Source organism: Cylas formicarius, unplaced genomic scaffold (assembly GCF_029955315.1).
Source record: "Cylas formicarius isolate icCylForm1 unplaced genomic scaffold, icCylForm1.1 PGA_scaffold_7__23_contigs__length_41026272, whole genome shotgun sequence".
Taxonomy (NCBI): domain Eukaryota; kingdom Metazoa; phylum Arthropoda; class Insecta; order Coleoptera; family Brentidae; genus Cylas; species Cylas formicarius.
The window spans coordinates 34,106,578-34,129,939 of NW_026844352.1; the positions used below are offsets into that span (position 1 = coordinate 34,106,578).

The 23,362-nt window shown below is 38.6% G+C and overlaps 2 protein-coding genes across 4 annotated transcripts in view; one reads left to right on the forward strand and one right to left on the reverse strand.

Moving 5' to 3' along the window:
• Positions 1–23,362, reverse strand: part of LOC132705394 (uncharacterized) — a 168,476-nt gene that overhangs the window by 10,323 nt on the left and 134,791 nt on the right. The window contains exon 1 of one of the 3 annotated variants that reach the window (XM_060675964.1): positions 2,744–2,984. The exons of the other annotated variants lie outside the window; for them this stretch is intronic. Coding sequence (XP_060531947.1) covers positions 2,744–2,861 — 118 coding nt within the window. The 5' untranslated portion in view covers positions 2,862–2,984. Of the gene's footprint in view, positions 1–2,743; positions 2,985–23,362 lie in introns of those variants that run through there. 3 annotated transcript variants of the gene reach the window in all.
• LOC132705392 (cadherin-related tumor suppressor) overlaps positions 11,683–23,362 on the forward strand; it is a 162,367-nt gene continuing 150,687 nt past the window's right edge. Inside the window, exons 1-2 of the mRNA XM_060675951.1 lie at positions 11,683–15,358; positions 16,868–18,815. Coding sequence (XP_060531934.1) covers positions 12,117–15,358; positions 16,868–18,815 — 5,190 coding nt within the window. The 5' untranslated portion in view covers positions 11,683–12,116. The remainder of the gene's footprint in view (positions 15,359–16,867; positions 18,816–23,362) is intronic.

Sequence of the window (23,362 nt, forward strand, 5' to 3'; positions counted from 1 at the left end):
AAAATAAAACGTTTTTTTTTTGGCGCTGATTCCATCTGTACCAACGGTTACGCTGTAGCACGCAGCGTTATCGAGATTTGGAGTTTAGTGAGGGGCGCGTATACTTTCGAAAATAATCGATTTCATCGATTTTTCGAAAGTAAGCAAATAATGACGTGGGGTTATTAACGCTTCAACAAAAGGGAATTTATTGAAAATGGTTTATTTTGAGCAGATACTGATGGCCATTGCGTAAGATCGCGATTTATTGGGATTGCGTGGGGGGTCCGAGGCCATATCGTGTCTTTGGGTCATTCCTCGACTCCCCCTGCCAATTTAAGGTGCAAGGCACCCTCGTCTCTTACCCCGACAAATTGGGAACGTCGAAGTAATATCCTGTCGTCGAGGTTAACGACTTGCCGCTTCTAAACAAATAAAGAACAACATAGATTGATTTTTTTAAAAGTCCATTGTTTGTTTTGTTATATAACAGACGTTGATTAATTGTTTCGATTGGGTAATAAATTTTTCCGCTAAACCAACAACGGGATACCCGAAAAAAGAGCACTATAGCAAAAATACGAACTGTACGCCGGCAGTTTTAACGATTACTCAAATTAGGACTGGCGGCGGCATTGGAAATACCGACCACATACAATTCTTAAGTTATATTAGTTATACAGGGAGGTATTTAATTTTATTTACCTTCAGTGCTAATTCTGGATTAATTAGAACAATTCATACAAATAGAGGGTCGCAAAGATAGATAGATAAAAAAATCACAGAAAAATTAGTTTAAAATTCGTCAGGTAGGCTTTATTTTTAATATTATAAAGGCAGCAGATTGAAAGATACAGGATGTTATAGGAAAACATGATTTAAAAAAATACTCTATGAGTTGGGGACGTTACAAACAAATATACCCGGTGTTCCGGAAAGGGCAACGAGGTATGGTATTAGGGAAGAAGGCGGGTCCAGAAATTTGAAAAAAAAAAGGAAATCTAAAACAATGGTTCTACAAAATTTTCTGATCTGCCCATAGTTAAAATAAGTATTGTTTTAAAGCTGAGATAAATTCTTATCTTTTTTGTTACATGCTCTTTGTCTCTGCAAGGAAAGTGGTGGCAATGTTTTGTATGTAATTGTCCAAATCGCTAATAAACTTGGTGGCTTTTTCTAGACATTCTTGCTATGTGTGACGCGATTACGATTGCTTACCTTGCCACTAGGTGACGTTTTCTGTCATAATCACAAAAAAGGATTTTCCGAAAAAAGAATTAATGCAACAATTTGAATTTGTTTATGTCATTAGATAGTCAAACAACCTAGCGAAAATCGCATCTCAATATCTTATCCATAACTTATAATATGATTAAAAGAAGTTAATGCTCAAAAAATAGCATTTTGGGGAAAAATTCACTTTACTGGTTGGTATTAATGTCCAATTGTATAGAATTTATCAAATAAAAAGCTAGATAATTTCTTTTTTAGAACGCCACGTCATATTTAAGATCAAAATAAAATTTTGTTTTCATCTTTCACTTTTTTTACAATACCTTTGGTTAGCACAAAATTACCCAGTAGCTGACGTTTTGATATCCTCGATTTCAGTTTTTATTATTGTCGCGAATTTCTTCATTAGGTTTAGTCAACTAAATAAACCTGGTAAATTAATGAAGATTAACCAAACAAAATTAGAAAAATGTGTATTAAAATAGTAGCTGAACATTGAACATTGAATAAACTTGAAGTAATTAAAACGGTAGGCAATCAAAAGAGTTTAAGGGGCATCAAATAACGACATGGTCATATAAAAACCAAATTTGTTTTCATGGCAATCTTGATAATTAGAAATAATTTATTTCTGTCAAAAGAAGTTTTATTCATTTTTTAAATTTTACTAGCTAAATTCTTTAATAGTCTCCTCCTCTAAAGAGGAAATTCCAAAAATATAAGTTTCTTTTGAAAGTAAAGTTCTTATATTCATATTTTAGGTTAGGATAAAGACATGACATGCGGTCTTTACTGGGTTGTGACAAGTGATTGCATTTATTCATTTTTAGTTTTTCTTGCGATTGCTTACCTTGCCACAAGGTGGCGCCATCGATTGGTATGGAGATATCGACATTTATTTAGGAAAATGTTCGAACACCCTCACTACTTCCCTTGTAGATATAGAGCAAACAGAAATAGAAATAGAAATTTTTGTAATAACCCAGTTTTAAAATTTAATTTTTAATTTTTATCCCAAATTTGTGGGACCGCCCGTTTCTCCAAAAACGTACCTCATTGGCGTTATCAGGAAATCCGGTATAGTAATAACCATGCTTTTATGAAATACCCTATATAATTGAAAATATTTAGATATTATGAAATATCTCTTAAAACATTTAGATATTTGCTACACTATTGCGAAACGCTGAATGTGTCCTAAAATGTCTGGTTTTCAATATACGGGGTGTAGAAACGGCTGTAAAATACGTTGAGAATTAGAACTTTTATCTGTGTGGTCCAAAAAAATTAAAGGAACTGAAATGGCGGCAGCTTACAATTTTACGATGAAGATGATTAAGCCGTTGCATAAATTAAAAAAAATTATTTATTAAGAACCAACATGAATTTCCAATATTCTTTGAATACATTGAGTCAGGAGGGTTGAATTGTCATATTTGGCCTACTCGTAGTATATTACTCCATTTAAAATCCACCGTATAAACATCGCGGCATTTTTCTGAAACAATAAGTTGACAATCGTGGTAACCACCTGTTCCGTAGACGTCCGTCGCCAGCTTCACGTTGTCGACCGTCGTATATCCTGAGCTTTCTTGTTCCGTGCATCTCGTCACGTCCGCGACGACCATCAGCAACCACAGAAACCCCATAAGACGCCCGGGGCTGAACCCCTCGTCGAAAAGGGCGTCCAGCTAAGCACGCGACGCGACTCTCCAGCCAGTCGAAGAGGTTTTGGGCGCATATTATTTCACCTGCACGACGACTTCCGCGCGAATTGATCAAACGTGAACCGCTGGGGCGTGGAGTCGGCGCAGGCGCGTCTTTTGTTTGGTATTGTGGTCAACGTTGCCATTGTCAACGGGCAAACGGTAGCTAAAGCGAGCGCGATAATTCGACGATCAGTAAGAATCGGCCGGTGATGCTTACCCTTGCGAAGAAAAATTTTGACTACACCACTGGAGTCGCAGTCGTTTTTGTGGGAAACACCAAAAACATAATAAGAAAATATTTATTGATTTATACAAATTTGCCTGTACTGATACCCGCAAAAGAGCGCAATATATCAATGTTAGCAAGAAAAATTATTTTTTAAATCAATTATCATGATAGACAAACCGTTAGTTACATTAAAAGTAAACTTTTACATCTCAGCATTTCCCTTCTGTCGCCTTTCATTATATTGTGGTGCCATCTGCGTCTAGTTGACCGCAACCCACAAGGAAACAGATTAAACAGTTTTCCATATCGATTCGGGACTAGGTTCGTTTCAATAATCCGCCCACAGATGTCGCAGTTCTTCAAACCAGTAGATTTCCCGATTTAGATATTTTACCTTAGGAATATTTACTTATTCGAATGATTATTTTATGTTTATTCTGGAGCCGGTTCCTCGATATTTCTCTGGCGACTTAGTGGAAATTTTTCAATTGCAACGGATCTCTTGAGAGGCGAACGAAGCACACATATATTTGAGGCAACAGTGATTTGCTCATTTATTTCGAATAGCCACTCCGAAAACGATCCTTGTATAGATCCGGTGAACAAGATAAAAATGTGGTCCGGTCTTTTCTAACGATACGACGTAACTCAATATTTTATGGGGGTCCGTGTCAGCGGGGATCTTTCTATTCAGGTAGAGTTTGTTTTGTTTGGGCCTGTTGATGAATGGTAGTGGCCTCTAAAACGAAAGTTCCTAAAATTATTCGAAGGGTTCGAATTTCGGAGGTCGAGAATAGAACAAAAAATGTTTCGATCATTTCGAAAATGATTTTTTTCTACTCCCTTCTCTAAAATACCCAATTATACCAATTTACCACATCAGTTGCATGTCCCACGGATCCGAGTCACTTTGGACATTCCCGGAATATTGCCGCCCGGGATTGGGAGCAATCGGATGTTTCCGGAGGTTTAGAAACCATCGTTTTAAATACTTCGACTCTAATTTCTAAATTCTAATCCAACTTTTAGTTCTGACCAGTGGAAGTAAAAAGAAGACGAACTACAGAAAGTGCAAGGCAATTGATATGATACGAGCATGTGAACGGATAAAAGATGAAAAATGGTTCAGAAAAATAATTGAATGGCAACTACAGAGAACGAAAAGCGAGTTACAAAGAAAGATCTAGAGATATGCGAAATATAAAAAATTTAACTGGGGTATGTACTAAACTTAAAATTAAGTTTAGTACATACCCTGGCGTTACCGATTATTTTAGCAGCAGATTACGAGAAGTCCGTCGCAGGTTAATTAATTAAATTCAAAACTGACCGAGTCGCAGACGCACTTAATTGGTACACCATGTACCTACGTCCGGTAATTCAGATTCAATGCGCAATTATAATAGGTGCCTCTCCGTACGGCAGAGTATGGCGGCAAAACGCTTTGATATACAACTAACAAAACTACTAAAGAATAACTTTGACGGACGGTTTAAATTTTATCGGACGGTCTCGGCAAGGCAATATCGCATCATTAGCAACTATTATTCGGACTTTCCTCGCGATAGAAAACGAACCCGGACCGATCGTCATTTTATCCGGTATAAATATCTACGACCCAACGATTAATAAACCCGGAGCATGGCGATCGATGCGCTCTTAATGGACGACATTAATTATTGTCAATCTGTTTACCCTTGTGCCAAACGCGAGGAGGTCGAGGTAGACATGTTAGTAGGTATATATTTAAAATCGTCCTAAAAGAGCCAGAGGATTGTAGAGAGAATGACGCTAGAGTCTCCCTTCTTTAAAACATCGCTTCGTTCGTGCCAAAACAAAACTTATGACTCAAATTCCCGTTTATCACACTTGTTGCCGAATATACTATTACAGGTCTCTAAATTTTTAATCTAAGTCGCCTTTGAATTTATATCCTAAGTTCATACACGATGATAAATAAATTTTCTAAAATTGAGTTTGAACAATGCAAAAACTACGAAGTCTAGAGAGAGATATAGCGCAAAAAAACAAGTTTTATCACATTGTAACTCATTCGTTTAATGTTTTTTTTTTTTTCGTTCTTTGAGTTATTTCAACATAATGCAATTAAAAAAGGGTTTTGAATACTGAAATGATACGGCCGCGCTTGCACTTGATTTCCAACCTAAAGAATATGATTATAATTTTATTTAAAAAAAAAAATGCTGCAGCCTTTACGTTTGATTTTCTGAAGGTCTTCAGGAAAGTCTCTTAAGAATATACACTAAAAAAATTGACAGTGATGGGCAAGACCATGGGACGCGCAGCGAGAAACTTTCATAAAAATTGTTCAAATTAGCCATGTTTGTGTTTTATGTTTAAAAATATTTCGCTCTCAAAACACTACTAATTCCATTAGACAGCGGTCAAGAAAGGTTGTTCGATTAAACTATCTTAATTGTTGCTGTTATACGGTCTTTATTTTAATGGGAATTGATTCATAATTATCCCTCTTTTTGCTCTATTATGTATTTATTTGTATTTATTTGTCAAAATATTTTGTCGAATATAACGCAACTGACTGACTGGTAAGAGACATTTGCGAAGATTTTTGTTTTCATGTTTATCAGAAAAATCAGAAAAGATCAAATCATCTTCGTTGTGGAATACGTATCTGGAGCCAACAAAACATATCGACATAAGCAATGCCAGCAAAAAGAAAAAATTGTGGCAGCAAAAAAGTTGCGGGTGTTAAATAAAATGTAAATCGATAGAGTGAAGTTTTGGTTAGTTACCATTCTATTAATTGACGATATCACCGAACTAACCAGAACCAAACGGTTAAATTTGAATCGGCAAAAACAATTCGAGGCCATATAATAATTAATAGAGAAAAAGTACTAAATTTAGTTACTGCTCGGTTCGTGCTGGGAATTGCCTACTCTACAGGACAGACTAAAACGGCACAGAATTATTGTTAATGCGGCCCCCTATTTTCTATAAAATTTAAAACCTAACCACACACAAGCTGTTTTAGTATCAGTTGTATATTCCCAGTGTGCAACTTTCTTCGGCGACCGCAATAATTCTACCAGAATGAAAGGCGCGCCTCAATTTCGAAAAACTTTGTCAATAAAATAATATTGCACTTCCGGTTTTAAATGGTTAGAAATTCGGTTATAAAAAGTTGGTAAAATGCTCAACTACGCAAATCTGGCGTGAATCATTGAGAGATACCAACAGTCGACTAGAACACGAACCTTACTTATGCTCAAAATTCGATGGGATTCACAATCGTTATTTATATTAACATGGTACAAAATCGTTTAACCCATATTCCTGCTTTATTAAGGCCCCCTACAAACGCACGATTATGTCCGAGTTGACATACGTATTGAAAGAACGTACATATATAAACGTTAATGTGTATACAGAAGAACGTTAGTAAACAAGAACGGTGAGAAATCTTGTGCGAGTTATATGTTGATAAGGTGCAGAAGCCAAATAACTAAAATGCAGCTTTTCCGAACCGTTTGCTGATAAGTGCATTAAGTGTTGTCGGTTCCAAGACTTTATAAAACTGAAGTAAATTTTTAAAAAACTTTTCGCCGATTTTGTCATGAATCTTGCAGAGTGTCCAACATCTGTGTTCGTTTTAAGTTTGATTCGGTAATTTCTTGTTTTGTAGAATGACTGAGAATGTCTCGTGTATGCGAGCGCGAAATAAATCACTGCGGATTTTGTAAGCGCGTCTGTACGCAGAAGTAGTGTACATTTTTGCAAGCATAGAGATGTATGATATACACTAACTCTGACATAAAGGTTCGTCTGTTGAGGCCTTTGTTCACAACAAAACGTTTTTAGCCGATTTTTAATATATAGTGGCCTAAAAGCACAACGCAGAAGTTGGCACTTTGAGATTAAAATCCCTTATTAAATCAAAGCGAGAAAATTTTGTGCACTTAAATTTCAATAATTTAAAAAATATTAACTGGATAGTAAACAAATCTGTAAAAATATGGTATAGTTTTTAAAAGTAGTAAAATCCTTGGTCTTTTGTATGTACTGTACAATACTATACTATTATTTACGAAATATAAAATTACGTCATTTTGGATGGATGAATACTAAGCGCATATAATAATATCCAAAACAAAAAAATATATACAAATATAAATAATTTTCTTACGGATTCATAAGCCGCCGATAGCAACGCGAACTTAGTCTATCATTTTGTATCGACTTCATAATTATAATCAACTTTTTAATGCGTTTGCTCGACGTGGAATAAAATTAAGTAATTACCGACATGCGTACACTTACGGGAATTTAATCTGTATAGTGCGGTTCGAATTATACAGTTGATATTTTGACTGCCACAAAACCCTAATTATCCATTTCGCCATGAAATGTCATGAATTTACCACCCTTTCGGAGACAGAACCGGAGTGTATGTGAAATTTTATCACCGAGCTTTCTTTTAACCCAAAACTAAATTTTTGTTTTTTACAGTGTGGTCCAAATCCTATAATTCTGTAATTTATGTTGTTTTGCTTGTACCGAATGTACAAGTGTTTAAGTATTAATATATAGAAATAAATATTTTCAAGTCAACATTGCACAAGTTTGACAATAATGGTATAAGTTACTTCAAATTGAGTAAAGTATGTTACAAAGATATTGGGAGTAAAATTTAGAATTGCGGCCGACAAAATGTTTTGGGAATGTTTTTATTACGTGAATATTTCAACCAATCTGTGTCTGGGTGATAAACATGTATCTGCTATATGTTTAGCTTAAGGAAATAAACAAAACTGCATTCGAAAGATCGTCGCTGGGCGGGACAAGTTCGTAGCGCGTAGCGCGAAGCAGCTTTTTATGTTAAAAAAGAAGTCGCTTGGCGTTTCCTTGTACTAGAGGGACGCATTGGGTTTGTATCGTGCTCCTGCGGACCACTATGGAACTTCCTAAAAATCGATGTAATTATATTGTGTACATACCCTGTATAAAACGTCTTTTACTTATCGCTGTATTTCAAAGTCACCACAAAGTTTGATAAATATAAAAAAATTGTACAAGTAATAACGATTTACAATTATAATATTCCAAGGATCTCGCGCACCCTGTATGATAAACGAAACCTGAAACTCTCTCTCTCTCTCGACACAATATTCGAGACTATTTAAACCAAATTTCTATAGTTTTTCACTTACGGCTAATAATTTATCCACAAAAACGGCAATTTTTAGGGTCTTTTAGATTATTTGTACCCATAATTGACACACCATGTACATAATTGAAAAAAATCCGCAAATGGAGGTTATAGCTCTTCCACGTTTCCCGGTCCAAGAATTTTTCCAAAATAGTAAATGGTTTTCGAGAAAATAAGTTTTTTCTGAAACCATGCAGTGCGCCTTAATAATCAATGACGTCATCGCGTCTTGACTGAGCCACCGAAATAGCGATTTTAATATGGATAGGCGGAAACCGCAAATACAAAAATTGCATCTCTTGATGCGGCCTATGACACTGTTTGAATTGATTAGAAATATTTTTTACGATTTTTGATTTGCGGTTAATAAGTTACTCAGTAAAAGAACAATTTTGTAGGTCTTTTAGATTTTTGCCTATAATTTGAAAACCCTGTATATGCTTGAGATAAATGGTATTGCACTGGATCTTTCACGTCTGCTGGGTAAAGAATTTTGCCCATTAGGGAGGAAAACATATTTTTTCTGGAAGCCAAAATTACTAAAATAAAGAAAAAATACTTGGTAAAATTTGAGTGCACTTAATTTCTACTCTTTCAATGTGGACACGGACTTTTACTTCTCTGCTAAATTTGAAGTTGATATCTGCAAATTTAGGACACTTAACACATTTCTTATTTCGCACGGAATATAGGGAACACCCTGTACAATAGATGAAGACCCTAAATACAAAAGTTTTAGCTGTCTGTGCGGGCTATATCGCAATGTAAAAGACATCTGAATCATAGTCTTTCAGTTATAAACAATTTTCAATTCATTTTTCAGTTTCTTTGAATTTGGGGCGCACCATGTATATTTCTTAAAATTTATCAAGAATAAAAGTTTATGGAGCCGTACATTCTGCGTCTTCTGGTTCAAGAATTTTTTTGGTTTTGTAAACGGTTTTGAAAAATGATGTTTGTTGTAGACCCCTGCACACGCGATTTTTTATATTTTTAGCATACTTCCCGACCTCCCAGCCCCCCATTTTCAATAGGTTCTGTCACGGGGCAGAGCAAATTGAGTAAACATGTACATGGTGTTTAAAAAGGAGGCAAATTTTAATTTTGTAGTTCCCACGGTTCAAAAGTTATTCAGGAAAAACGAAAAGACGAGAACGGAGAACTTTTCGGTACCAATGAGGATCCCATAGGACCTACCGTTACTGTTTATACGAGCGTTGATACTTTCGAAAAATCGAATATTTCGAAAGTAACAAGAAGAAGATTTATTGAAGCTGCAACATCCCGTATCACCATTTCTGTCCGAAATGGTGATAACCTTAATTCACTTGAACAGAGTGATGATTAATGTGTTATCGCCGAAATTTCAACAGTATAATTCGAACCAGACTATACCGAGGTTAATATATTGCGTTCCAGAAAATCCCAACAAAACCCCCCGCCCGCCCGGGTCGGGACCCACGTCGGGTTCCAGTCCTCGATAAAAATTCCAATCAGAGAAAAAATTTCTGACCTACCTGGCGGGAGCTCTCGGTTATTGTACGTAATCGTTTTGTACCCTCTTCAACCGGACAGGTAATTCACTTGACGGGAGAGATCCGACAGCCAAAGAACAAAAATAAGCGTTCGACACCTGGGCCCCAAAAACGCGATGGCGAATAATAACGTTTTCGGTTAAACGAAGATTCCTAATGCGGATTGACAGGCGTGTCTTTGGCCGGGGGTTCCTGGCACGCAATTAATGATGCCCCGGTATATCGATTGTCAAAACGAAGAAACGGTGTTCGCGATATAGGTCGTCCGCGGCGTCGCAAAAAATGCTTTATTTTTTTTTTTTGAACTAAGGGAAATCCGAAAGAGAACTAAAAGATGTCATTATGATGACTGTAAATTGTCAAAAGAAGAACATTTTTTAATGCAACTAAATAGCAAAAGCATACCGCCCATAAAATTTCATGCCCCACCATCGCAAGCTTCCAATCACACACAAACACACACACACGTGTGAAGAATACCGGTTTTCAGGCCATTCTGATTCAGATCAACGAGGTTGCACTGTATTGACAATAACATCTTCTGAAATAAGGCTGTCGGAACTTTTAAGTTCCAAAACGTAATTTTCGAGGAATGTAAAAATAATTTTATTTAACTAATTTGTACATAAATGAAATCAGTCAGCAAATTTGCTATACCAAAGACAACAAAAACTCTAATTTATTGAACAGTTCTCATAAAATTTGCAGCTAAATTGGTTAAGTTGTAACGACAGATAAAATCAAAATAGTGTTCTATTTATGATTTATTGACATATTACTGACGTTTACTATAAAACTAGGCGTGAATAAGAATGCAATTACTGGTCTAATTATAGTTGCCGTAATAATTGGTTAATAATTATCACTTTCGATCGGCTTTTTGCGGAAGAGCAAGAGTTATCCCGCGAGGATACCTTTAAAATAGCAAATTGCTGTAGTGAGGTTTAAGTCACTAAAGTGGTTGCAGAAGTTTATTAATTTGTATAGTTTTTTTACACAGGATCCTAAACCGAGAAATGATAAATAATAAAAATGTGTTTCTAGTTCAAAATGGCCAGGCATATTTTTGTGCGTTAGACTTTACATAAAAAGGAGATAAAATTGTAATGCAAAATGAAAAATTTTAATTGGTATTATTTCACCATAATGCAGGGAAAATTAGAATTAAGTCTTATATAAAATAAAGTATGAATCTTCCATGACTTGGTGTATTTAAGTTATTAATTATTATTATTTATTTATAATATTATTAATTGCAGAATTCAATGAGTTAGGGCACAGGCATTTTCAAAAATTTGTTTAAAACTCGTAGCGCAAATTTTTAGATTATTTCCAATAACTAAAACATTACAAAAATGTGTATCACTAAAAAGGTATATTTGCGGAACATAAAAAAAAAATTTAGAACATGCAAAAATCTACGCTTAGAATTGTATCAACTGGATGAATAAAAACTAGTAGTCATCGTCATGTTAAAAAGCATTCGCTTTGATTGAAGTATTGTAAAAAATGTTGTTCGTGGCTTAAATTTGGGGTTATTGCCACTGTGTGTCGGTGCGTCCGCGTCGCAAAAAGACGACGACAACGACGGCGACGCGCAGAAAAAAAACATTATCCGCAGATAGATTTACGATCTAAACCCGGTCCGACTGACATAGTCATAAATATTGTTTATGTTTAGGCCGTGTGATTGAGGCGCAGGTGAGCCGGCAACGTCGACAGGTTACCATTGGATGCGGCCAAGAACTCCTCCCAGGTAAACGCGAGATCGATCGGTACTGCCGGAGCAGTCGAGATCCGCGCGCGGACCGATACGGTACTCTGTCTCTCTTTCTCCCTCTCTCCGGCGCAGCAAAGAAAAACACAGACGGTGCGAAAGTGTGTGTGAGTGAGGTGCCCGCGACGAACGTGAATCTGAAAACAATCGCGCTACCGTGTCTCGACCTGGAACGCAGTATAGCGTCGCGACGCGTACGTCCCGGTACTACCCCGAAAAAATCAACGCGGCGGGTTTATTTTCCTCCGACCACTCTTCGCCGGCCATATTGCATACCAGAACGAGCGAGACGGTACGCGGCCTACAGCCTCGCGACTGACGGAGACGGTACGGTACTCTCCAGAGGCTGAACGAGTCTCTCGTACGGAGAGACGAGCGGGGACAAGCCGAGGAATGTTAGAGCACGGAACGAACAACACGTGTACTTGAATTTCGGCCATGTCGCGCTAGGTACGACCAAGTCATGATGCGGGCTATTTTTCTGCGGGTTCTGATCGTCAACGCGGTACTGCTGGTCGGTGGTGGACAAGGGAACGTCACCACCGAATCGCCGTATGATTATTCGGTACAGATGCAGTCTCGTGCCGTCGACACCCGAGTCACCTTTGACATATCGGAAGGTAGGCCGAAGGGCAGCTTGGTAGGTCGCATACCAACCAAGCCGGGGTTCGTCTACCGGTTCAATGAACCTCCGAAAGAGTTTTCTTTGGACGGGAACACTGGGGAAGTGAAAACCGCGACGGTGCTAGACCGCGAGGCTTTGAAAAATGACCGGTACGACCTGGTAGTGCTTTCTAGTCAGCCCACTTACCCCATCGAGGTGCGTATCGTCGTGGTCGACGTCAATGACAATCCGCCAGAATTTCCCGAACCTAGTATAGCGGTATCGTTTTCCGAAAGCGCGGTGGCGGGTACCAGGTTGCTGTTGGACGCTGCCACCGACAAAGACTCTGGTGTCAACGGCGTGAGCGACGACTACAGGATCATAGCCGGTAACGACGGGAATAAGTTCCGGCTTATCGTCACCTCCAACCCTATCGGCGATTCTTCGTACTTACACCTTGAGACCACGGGTAAACTAGACAGAGAAACACAGGGGTACTACACCCTGAACATATCTGCGAGAGACGGAGGCGAAATCCCTAATTACGGGTACCTGCAGGTGAACGTTACCATTCTGGACGTAAACGACAACCCACCGATTTTCGACCACAGCGACTACATAGTTTCTTTGAACGAGAGCGTGACACCGGGCACTACCGTGTTGCAAGTGATGGCTACCGACAACGATTTGGGAGACAACGCCAAAATCACATACTATTTGGCGGACAAAGAGCGCCAATTCGCCGTGGATCCTGAAACCGGCTTAATTTTCACTTCCGAACTGTTAAACTGTCCCCAGCAGCAGAACTGTCCCCAAAGCAACTCGAAATCGAGCTGCCCCAAGAGTTGCGTGTTCACTGTGTACGCCAGGGATCACGGCTCTCCACGCCAAGACGGCCGGACTTACGTGACTGTGAATTTAGTGGACGCGAACGATCACGATCCCATAATCAAGTTCCGGTACTTCCCAGCGACCGCAGGTTTTGCCACCGTGGACGAGAACGCTGGTAATGGATCAGTGGTGGCCGCAGTCTCTGTAGTAGACGAGGACGAGGGTTTAAACGGGGACACTACTGTGAAAATCGTTTCCGGTAACGAGCTGAACAATTTCCGGTTAGATTACACTCCTAGCTTTGATATAGTGAGGGTCAACGGGGTGCTCGATCGAGAGGAGATCTCCAAATACAACTTGACGATAGTGGCGACGGATAGAGGTTCTCCTCCACGTACGGCAACTGCTTTTTTAATAATACACGTGAACGACGTCAACGACCACGAGCCGGTGTTTGAGAAGAGCGAGTACTCGGCTGTACTCAGCGAACTCGCTCCTCCCGGTACTTACGTAGCTGGTATTACGGCTACCGACGAAGATACCGGAGTAAATGCTCAAATATACTACTCTTTCGTATCGGGCAACGAAAACGCCTGGTTCCTGATGAACCCCGACTCGGGATTAATCACGACGCAAGCTCATCTCGATAGGGAAGTGCGTGGTACGGTGGAACTAAACATATCCGCGAGGGACGGCGGACCTAATCCGAAATGGGCGTACACTCAGTTAAAAGTTACGATTTTAGACGAGAACGACGAAGCGCCAGAGTTCTCTCAGACGAAGATAAACGTCAGTTTGTCGGAGAGTACCCCGCCGGGTACTCTCGTCGCCATGTTGACGGCGTCCGACCATGATCAAGGCGCGAACGGTAGCGTGACGTACACTTTGCATCCCGCAGTACGGCAAAGGTACGATGACACTTTCATTTTGGACGCCCTCACCGGTCAGCTGACAATTAAGAAAAAACTGGACAGGGAAACTATCGCCGATTACGTAATACAGGTAACCGCCAAAGATCAAGGCCTTCCGCCTCAATCTTCTACCGCCACCGTGTACCTCACCGTATCCGACGTAAACGACAACAACCCCGAATTCTACCCCCAGAAGTACTTCGTAGCGGTACCGGATGACGTCAAACCCGGTACAACTGTGCTTAAGGTGACTGCTAGAGATCGCGATGAAGGCGAGAACGCTATGGTGACTTACAAGTTGGAAAACGAATCGGATGGGTTGTTTTCCATAGACGAGTGGACCGGGTCCGTCAGCCTGCGGGGCACATTGAAGACGTCCACTAAGCCTATCTACAAACTCCATGTGTCTGCTAAGGACCACGGCGATAGACGCACTCCGGAAGACGCGGTGGTCGAGATAATCAAAGAGTCGTACATGGAGGAGCTGCATTTCGACAATTACGGCGGCTACGAGTTTCAGTTGTTGGAAGACGTCGACGGGGAGGCGTTTAAAAGCCGAGACGTCGGGATCGTGGCCGTGAGGAACAGCGAGGCCGCGTACACGATCGTCTACGGCGACCCGAACAAAAATTTTTACATAAACGAGAGAACGGGCCGTATCGGCACGATGAAGCCGATAGACCGCGAGCAAACTGTTACGTACAAGCTGACAGTGGCGGCACGTGTTCGACTATCGTACGGTACGACCAACGTTAGCGTCGAGGTGCAAGACTTGAACGATAACAGGCCGATTTTTTTAAATGGTGACAGGGAAATCAAACTCTTTGAAAATGCCGCGGTAGGTCAGGAAGTTTATCTGGCCAGAGCTAGAGATTTGGATGCAGGCATTAACAGCAGGCTCACGTACGCGTTGAGTCATAATCCTGACGAGCAGTTCCGCATATCGGAAGCGACGGGAGTGATTTATCTAAACAAGCCGATAAGAGCGGAACCTAATTCGGTATTACGGGTGGAGGTTACGGCGACTGATGCGGGAGAGTCCCCGCTCTCCTCGAAACACTCGGTGGATGTCGTAGTGGAGGACGTTAACGATCACACTCCGGTGTTCGATCATACGTCATACGAAACGTCATTGCTTGAGTCGACTCCCGTGAACGAGAGATTTTTTGCTTTGGCTGCTAGCGATGCCGATTTCGAGCTGAACGGGAGGATATCGTACGCTATTACTGAAGGAAATGGGGAGGATAAGTTCGGGGTGTTTCCGGATGGGTTTCTCTACGTCAAGGAACCTCTGGATAGGGAGGATAAGGATTACTACTCGTTAACGGTGACCGCGAGCGACCTGGGCACACCTACGAGGTAGGTGTTCTTGCAATTTTTAGCGGTTCATTGGAACGAATAAATGTATGATTATAAATAAATACTTGACTTTTGGCCATGGTCCTAAATTTTTGAAATGTAGTCTGGTAAAAAAATAAATTATTTTTTGTGATGTAGTCATCTTGTCATCCTTTACTGTGATATAAAGCAGAGGTACCTCTAACTTATCCACAAAATTATCAATTCTGCAATACCTCGCCACTCAAACTATTGGTCTTATACTTTGTAAAGAGCTAAGTCAGATCGATATCTTTGGGCTCTGTTGACCATTCGTGAGAGCTTTCGCTGGTCTCTCTTTAGAATTATTGTATTTCTTAAGCTTGGTTCGACACATTTTTTTATTGTATTGCAACTAAATAGATTTTTTTTCCATGGCTTGTGCAGATCTCCTTGTTTTTTTATTTCTTAATTTGAATTGGCCAAGTTAGCTCAGTTTTAGTTAGTTTTGAATCTGATTTTTGCTTTATTTTTATTATATCTTTCGAAATAGTCAGGTCTTAAGGCCACTCACAATTTACCCATATCCAAATACAATCTACACATTTTAAGTAAAAGTAAGTATAATAAAGAACCTTATTAGAACATATAAATTTACACTTTATTTTTACAATTTAGTTATTTCGCCAGGAAGAACTAAATGTATTTTTAAATAAAAGCTTAAAGCTTTGCATGGACCAAGAAAAGAGCATCGAACTTTTGCAGTTCTATGTAACGGCATAGTGAGCGTGGCTCGGTGTCTCAGATTCATGTCATAAATTGATTTCCTAAATACTAATTTGTCGTCCAAAAATTCAGGAATGCTGGAGTTTATTACACATTTCAAAAAGCATAGAAAGTTGTGCTTGAAAATATTTTTTCATTTTTAACCAATGTAATTTCTAAGACTCATACATAACTCTATTTTCATGTCATACCACAATACACCTTTATTCGAATACAGCAATCTCAAATCTATTAAAATTAAAAAAGCTTTAAAAAGCTAAGCTAAAAATCTGTGTCTCAAAAGATAAGGCTTTAAAGAGTTAAAATTGACACAAAAATTCAATTCAATTATAAATACGCAGCGTTTAAAAATTAGTGGGTTATTTGTTAGGTAATTTTTTTCAATATTTTTCTCCCACCGCTTTAAAGGGAAGGAAAAATTGATGTCCGAAATGTTTGAAATTAAAAAAAAACTGAATTTTGGATAAAAGTTTCAAGAAAAATTTTTACCTTGTTTGATTTTTCACTTCCTTGACCACTGAATAAGTTGTTTCCGAGGTTGTTTCTTAAATGTGCCTGCAAATTTTCATACATGTACAGAGTCTAGCTTTTGAAACACTGGGTCTTAAAACCAAGTTCCTATTATTTGTTTGCGAAAAACTTTGAGAGATATTCGAAGAAAATTGCGATTTTTCTATCAATTTGGTGTAAAACAAATATAAACAGGGTGTCTTATTAAAAATAACGTTATTAGCCAGCAAATAATAATTTTTTCAAATTTTTCAGGTCGTCGTCGGTGCCGGTGGTGATCCACGTGATCGACGAAAATGATAACGCGCCCGAGTTCACCAACACTACGTTCACATTTCGGGTGAGGGAGAACGAGCCACCGGACACTTTCGTCGGCAAACTAACCGCTACGGACAAAGACATCGGCCGCAACGCCGAGTTGATTTTTTCCTTGTCTCACTTACAAAACGATTTTTCGATCGATCCGAAAAACGGGTTCATAAAAACCGCCCGAGTGTTCGATCGGGAACAGCTGGTGCAGACTACCGGACAGAATTTCGTCACCCTCGAAGCTATCGTATCGGACAACGGTATCCAAAAACTCCGCGATAAGGTCAAAGTGAATATATATGTCACCGACGTGAATGACAACCCACCCAAATTTCTCCGGGTGCCTTACAAAGTTCAAATCCCGGAATTGTCGCTGGCAGGGAGTCAAGTGTTAAGGTTGTATACCAGCGACGCTGACGAAAGTCTCAACGGGGATGTATATTACTCGATTTTGAGCGGTAACGAAGACAGACGTTTCGAGATTGAAGATGCCACCGGACAAATCATCCTTGCTCGTCCTCTGGACAGAGAAACCACTCCCAAGTACACATTAACAATCCAAGCAAGAGATGCCGGTTTATCGAAGCAGCTGACCGCGACTACCACTGTGGTGGTCGACGTGTTGGACGAGAATGATAACGCTCCTGAGTTCACCCAATCGGAAGTGCAGATCTCCATAAGCGAAATTACCCCCGTGAACACCGAGGTTATGCACTTCCGTGCTTCCGACGCTGATCTGGGGGTCAACAACGAAGTCGTGTACTCTATTACCGCGGGTAACAGGAAAGACACATTTCACATGGATTCCATAAGCGGTATCTTATACCTGCATAAACCTTTGGACTACGAAGAGCTCAGCGCTTATCAACTGAACATCACCGCTTCGGATAACGGCAACCCGAGACTGTCGACGACCATTTTGTTCGCCATCACCGTCGAGGATGCCAACGATAACCCACCATCGTTCCTTAGTACGGCAATAGTGAGGCAGTTCCCCGAAGGTATGCCTGTGCGCACACCTATAGTGACAGTGACAGCTGACGATCCAGATTCGGGACTTAACGGCAAAGTGACGTACGCTATATCGAACCAAGACCCAGACAATGGTCGCAGACATTTCGGGATCAACCCTACTACCGGAGTGATCCATACGCTGCTTCCCATAGATCGGGAAACTGTAGATACCTTCAGGCTGACGGTGGTGGCCACCGATAGGGCCGAACCCGAATCCGCTAGACTTTCCGCGGAGAAATTGGTGACCGTCATAGTGGAAGACGTTAACGATAACGCCCCAGTGTTTGTGTCGATGAATGCGGCGATACTACCATCATCAGGATCCACCGTGATGACCGTGTTCGCAAGAGATTTGGATTCGGCCACCAACGGTTTAGTTACTTATGAATTGGTGAGCGATCCGAGCGAGTTGTTCGCGCTGGATCAAAGCGGCGGAGTGTTAAAGCTACGCAGGCACCCGCAACGTCTAGAACCAACTTACAAGTTGTCTGTTAAAGCTACGGACGAGGCGGTACAGAGTGAGAGGAAATCGACCGAGGCTTATCTGACGATAATAGCGGTGGATGATAACGGTAACGATGGTCCGAAATTCGAACGTGACGAGTTTTTCGGTAGTGTTTTCGAAAACGAACCGGCCGGCACAAGCATACTGTCGGTGTCGGCGAGGCAGCGACGTCACGGCGAAGACGTCGAGTATTACGTAACGAACGTGACAGGTGGCGGCGTACAGGTTGACAGATTGTTCGATATAGATACGAAACTCGGCGTGTTGTCGACAGCCACGCAGCTCGATCGCGAGGCAGGAGTCGACGTGTACGACGTCGAGGTCTACGCTATAGTCAGCAATGCGCCCGGCAAGCCGAAAACGTCAAAGATAAAGGTATAGCTTTTCATTTTCGATTTCTACAAAGTCGATTCACATGGGGAGCGTTCATGTTCGAACATGTAACGGAAAACGTCAAAAACTATTGGCTCTGGGCCTTAAAAGGAAAATTTTAAAAATATTTTAGAGCAACTTGCTGTAAGATTTAGTAATTATAATTTAAAAGGATCTTCCTGATTTTGAATGATTCTTATATAACGAATCGATAATGTCCTAAAATATTCTATTTTCTATTAGGTGCCATTATTATTTAACATTACGAATTGTTTAAAAACGTTAAAGCGCTAGATGCTAAAGTAAGGTAAACTTTAATAAATTTGGTTAATATTTATTCAGGATATAAACAAAGTTTATTTGACCCCAGAAAGTTAATTATGAATGGGAGAAATTTTATATCAAACAACGTTGATTTTGTTATAGTTTATCCCTAAAATCACAAATTTTAAAAAATATAAACACAGTGATGTTAGCAAAATATGTATAAATAAAAAAACTAAAAGAAGCTATGCATTTCAAAAATCTATATATACTATATAATACTATAATATTTAACAAAATGTATATACGAATCTAGTAAAAATAAAATTTTCTTTAAAAATATGGAAGTCGAAATATTGCTCCAGTTTAATTTTTGTGCACACAATATTTGCGCATGAAGCTAAGTGAACTATCATTAATTTTTCAATTTTAAATATTCAAATATTAAGTTATTTGGATTTTTGTATGATTACGATTTTTATTTTGTTTTTCAAACCCAATTTTTCCAATAAACTGTTTAAAAGTTTTTTGAGTCATCAACAACATAAAGTGTTTTATATTTGGGTTCAAAAACTACCTTTTCTTTATCCGTATACATAGAAATATTGTACACTTTATTAAAATTAAAATCCTGACTGATACTGTCGTATTTAAATTTATAAAAAATATTTGCAATCAAAATGAAAAGAAAAGGCACGTTGTTTCGGTTGTCGTCACGAAAACAGTTGAAATTTTTAAATACCCCGTACGCTTTCGACGTATTAAAATGTCGACCGCAAAGGAACGGGTTGATTGTACCAACTACCAGGTGGTGTCACAATAGAATTCGATGACTTTTACCTTTAAGTGAGTGTATACGGACACCTCCATCGGTCTCGCGAGCTGACATTGTGAAGAAAATGTTTCAATTTCATTGGCCATTGTGGTTCCGTAATTAAAACGGAGTTAGTGAAATTGTACGGAATTTAAATTGTTGCTATCGGTCCGCTTGCGCCAGTGGCGTGGGTGCTAGCATTTTTCAAAACATTCCTTTACGGAATTCTTGCTTAAATATTTTGTTCGAAAACGATAAGACTCTTCATTTATGAAACGATTTAAGATATCTAACTGAAATTCAGTCCACAGACACCTTTTTATGAGGCAAATGGTTAAAAACTATAATTTTGACCCAAAAAATATCTCCATAAAAAAGGTTCAGCCATCTCCCGCGTGATTTGACTTTATACTAGATTTGTGCATTGGCTTCAATTTTTAATTAATGAGTTGATTTTAGGTTCCTTAAATGAAATAAGAAAAATAATTATTGTTTATTAACCGAACCAACGTTTTAATATTTTATTTACGCAGCCAATTTCTTAAATACGAGAATTGGCTAGCCCATGCACATCCCCTCTTTACATTCTGAAGCTACATGGAGGTTACACAAAACGCAAAATACTGCTTATAATTAATGAAACTTTGATAACGTAATAATTTTTGCAAAATTAAAATTTATTTGTTGTAACGTTGCCACCACTGGTTAAAAATTAAAATTAAATTCTGAACAAAATACGGGGTGGACGGTTTTCAACGGTCCCCGCCTCGTATATTTTTATTCTTAAAATACCGGTGCCTCGCAATTTAAATGAAAAATACGGCGGAAAGGTTGCCCATATATTTGTACCGAAATAATTTAGATAGCACTAAGAACAAATTAATAAGAGACGATAAATTTAATATATAATGGTACTGGTCGGGGAGAACGGAGAAGAAGTGAAAAAAAAAAAACGACGACCACAACAACAACAACGAAGAAGAGGAAGATGGTTTCGATTTATGCGAGTATATGTTTGTGTACGTTGCAAGAACAAAGAATGGGCAGTCGTACAGTGCCCGAGAGGGGGCCCCATGCCGTTGCGGCTGCCTTCATTTAACAACTGCGGCGATTTTTCCCTGCAATACCCCGACGTGAATTATATTAATATTTTAATGAGGCGAACCTATTACTTTATAATGACTGCCCAAACGTAAAAGTATAATACCCGTCCGGTTTTGATTCTTATTGGTCGAATTAATTGGTTATCTCTCACGTTGCTATGGTCGACGATGTACTGTGGTTAACATAACCTCAATATAATTTACATTATTAAGAAGATGTGGTCAGAACATAACCTTGCGAATTCTTGATGATGGTTTTTGTAATGGATGTCCTAGTCAAAAATGAAAATAGTCAATGTACAAGTAAAGAAAGAGATAATTTCAGTGGATATTCAACAAAAAAAGAAAAAGAAATCAAACAATTTTCATTGTTAGATATTTTGTTACTAAAATGCTGCTACACACAAAGAGACTTTAGTAATAAATAAATATTTTATGTTTTGGAATACTTGCATATTTAAAAAGAAGTCCTACCTACGTAATATTGGTATATCGACATAGTGTCCATAGCACGCGGAAAAATTGAAAATAAGTAGAAATATAATAACAGTAGATCCTTTTCTTAACAAATGGAATAATATACCAAATTTCATGAGATCATTCGAAAAAGTAAAACGAAATCTGGAATATTAAGACAATTGCATCAACTTCTGTAATTAATATAGGTTTTAATGATTAATGATACGCACGTAATTACGATAATATTAAACACTATTTTTCTACTCCCTAGTATAAAGTCACTTCAAAAAGTCAGCTTCATTAAATTCTGTCACGAGATAATATATTGAAGCATGTCAGTTATTATGGTTCTACATGAATTCTACATTCATTGTATCAGTCTGTTTGCCAAAATGTGATAGTGATAGGAAAATTATAGTATGTACAAAAGAAACTCGTGACTAAAATGTAGTTTATAATACTTGTTACATAATATACCACACAAGTGTAGGAAGAACATGCCATTTTCTTAATTATTAAATCTTCATTGCCCTTTTAATGTTTTAATCTCAGGTTTGAGGCAAATTTTAGATATTTTTTCGTGTCTCACTTGGTTCTTATAAAATATTTTTCGCTTAACTTAAAAAAATTGTCGAAGTTCGTCAATATTTTTCTATAAGCGACTAAGAATTTTAGAATATTTTGACCGCATAAATTCGAACGATAACGATAAAAGCCACCAACGGATGACCCGATGATGCTTCAGTCATCAGAGGAGAAACCGTGAGGAGAATTTCGAAGACCCCCTCGATTCGGGATTTAAATTTAACTGGACAACAACCGAAATCGCTCGGCGAGAAGCGATAAATTAAATCGACCGCTTCAAACGCGCCGCCATATTTTTAAATGACGTCCGTACGTGTGGAAGTGACAGGCTTTTGTCTTTGCATTTTCTCCGCGACAGCGTGCTAATTAAAATACGGATTCGGGTACCTGGGCGTTCATCCAGGGGTGTATCGAGGTTTATGTCATTCGCACCGGTCGGGCCTGTATGTATATTTTCAATTTCAAAAAGTCGTTGCGTTTCCGATACAGCAAACCTTAAAATAAAAATAAATAGAAAATGATTTTGAAAAAAAGGCGGCTATATATTTGTTCAAAATATTCCAAAAACCTTTTTACGATTTGTTTTTCTCTCCAAATAACAATATATATTGATTGTTATTAATGTAGCCGGGTGATACAAGATGATGACACACTTCCGGTTTTATAGCAAGTGATATCAATCCCAAAATTTTAAATAGAAATCATTTAATTGTGTTACTCAATTCAAAATTTACGTACTACATTTTAACATTTTGTATGTAAAATATTTAAAGAAAAAATCGAAAGGGTACTCCGGGACTTTTAAGGTTGGCCCGGAACAAATTGCCTTAAAGCTGGAAATTGGAGGAGTAGTAGTTCTTGGGATACTGTTTAACATACTAAAAGTCCTCACCACTACGAGGATGGCAAAGTTCCCACAAACCACTCCAAAGGCACATTTTTTCACTCTTTGACGAATATCGCCATTATTTTCCATTTTTATAGAAAAACTTACAAGGGTGTATAAGAAGTTGGTTGCTATTCAGATCAGCCATTGCCGTCCTACAGAGGGTTGAAATAGATAAAATAATACAAATTTGATTTAGAAAATCATTATATAGACTTATAATCAATCAAATTTAAGCAGTGTAAATCAACATTACGTAATAAAATAAATTCAGTTTAGCACGTTATAACAAAGGGGTTGGAAAAATACCAGGATTCAGCAAAAACAAGAAGAATTTAGTATTATATTGTCAAATGATAAATAAATAAATAAATAAAAAATACATAAACAAAATAACCTTAAAGCAGCAGGTTGATATGTTAATACATTCATTACCTAA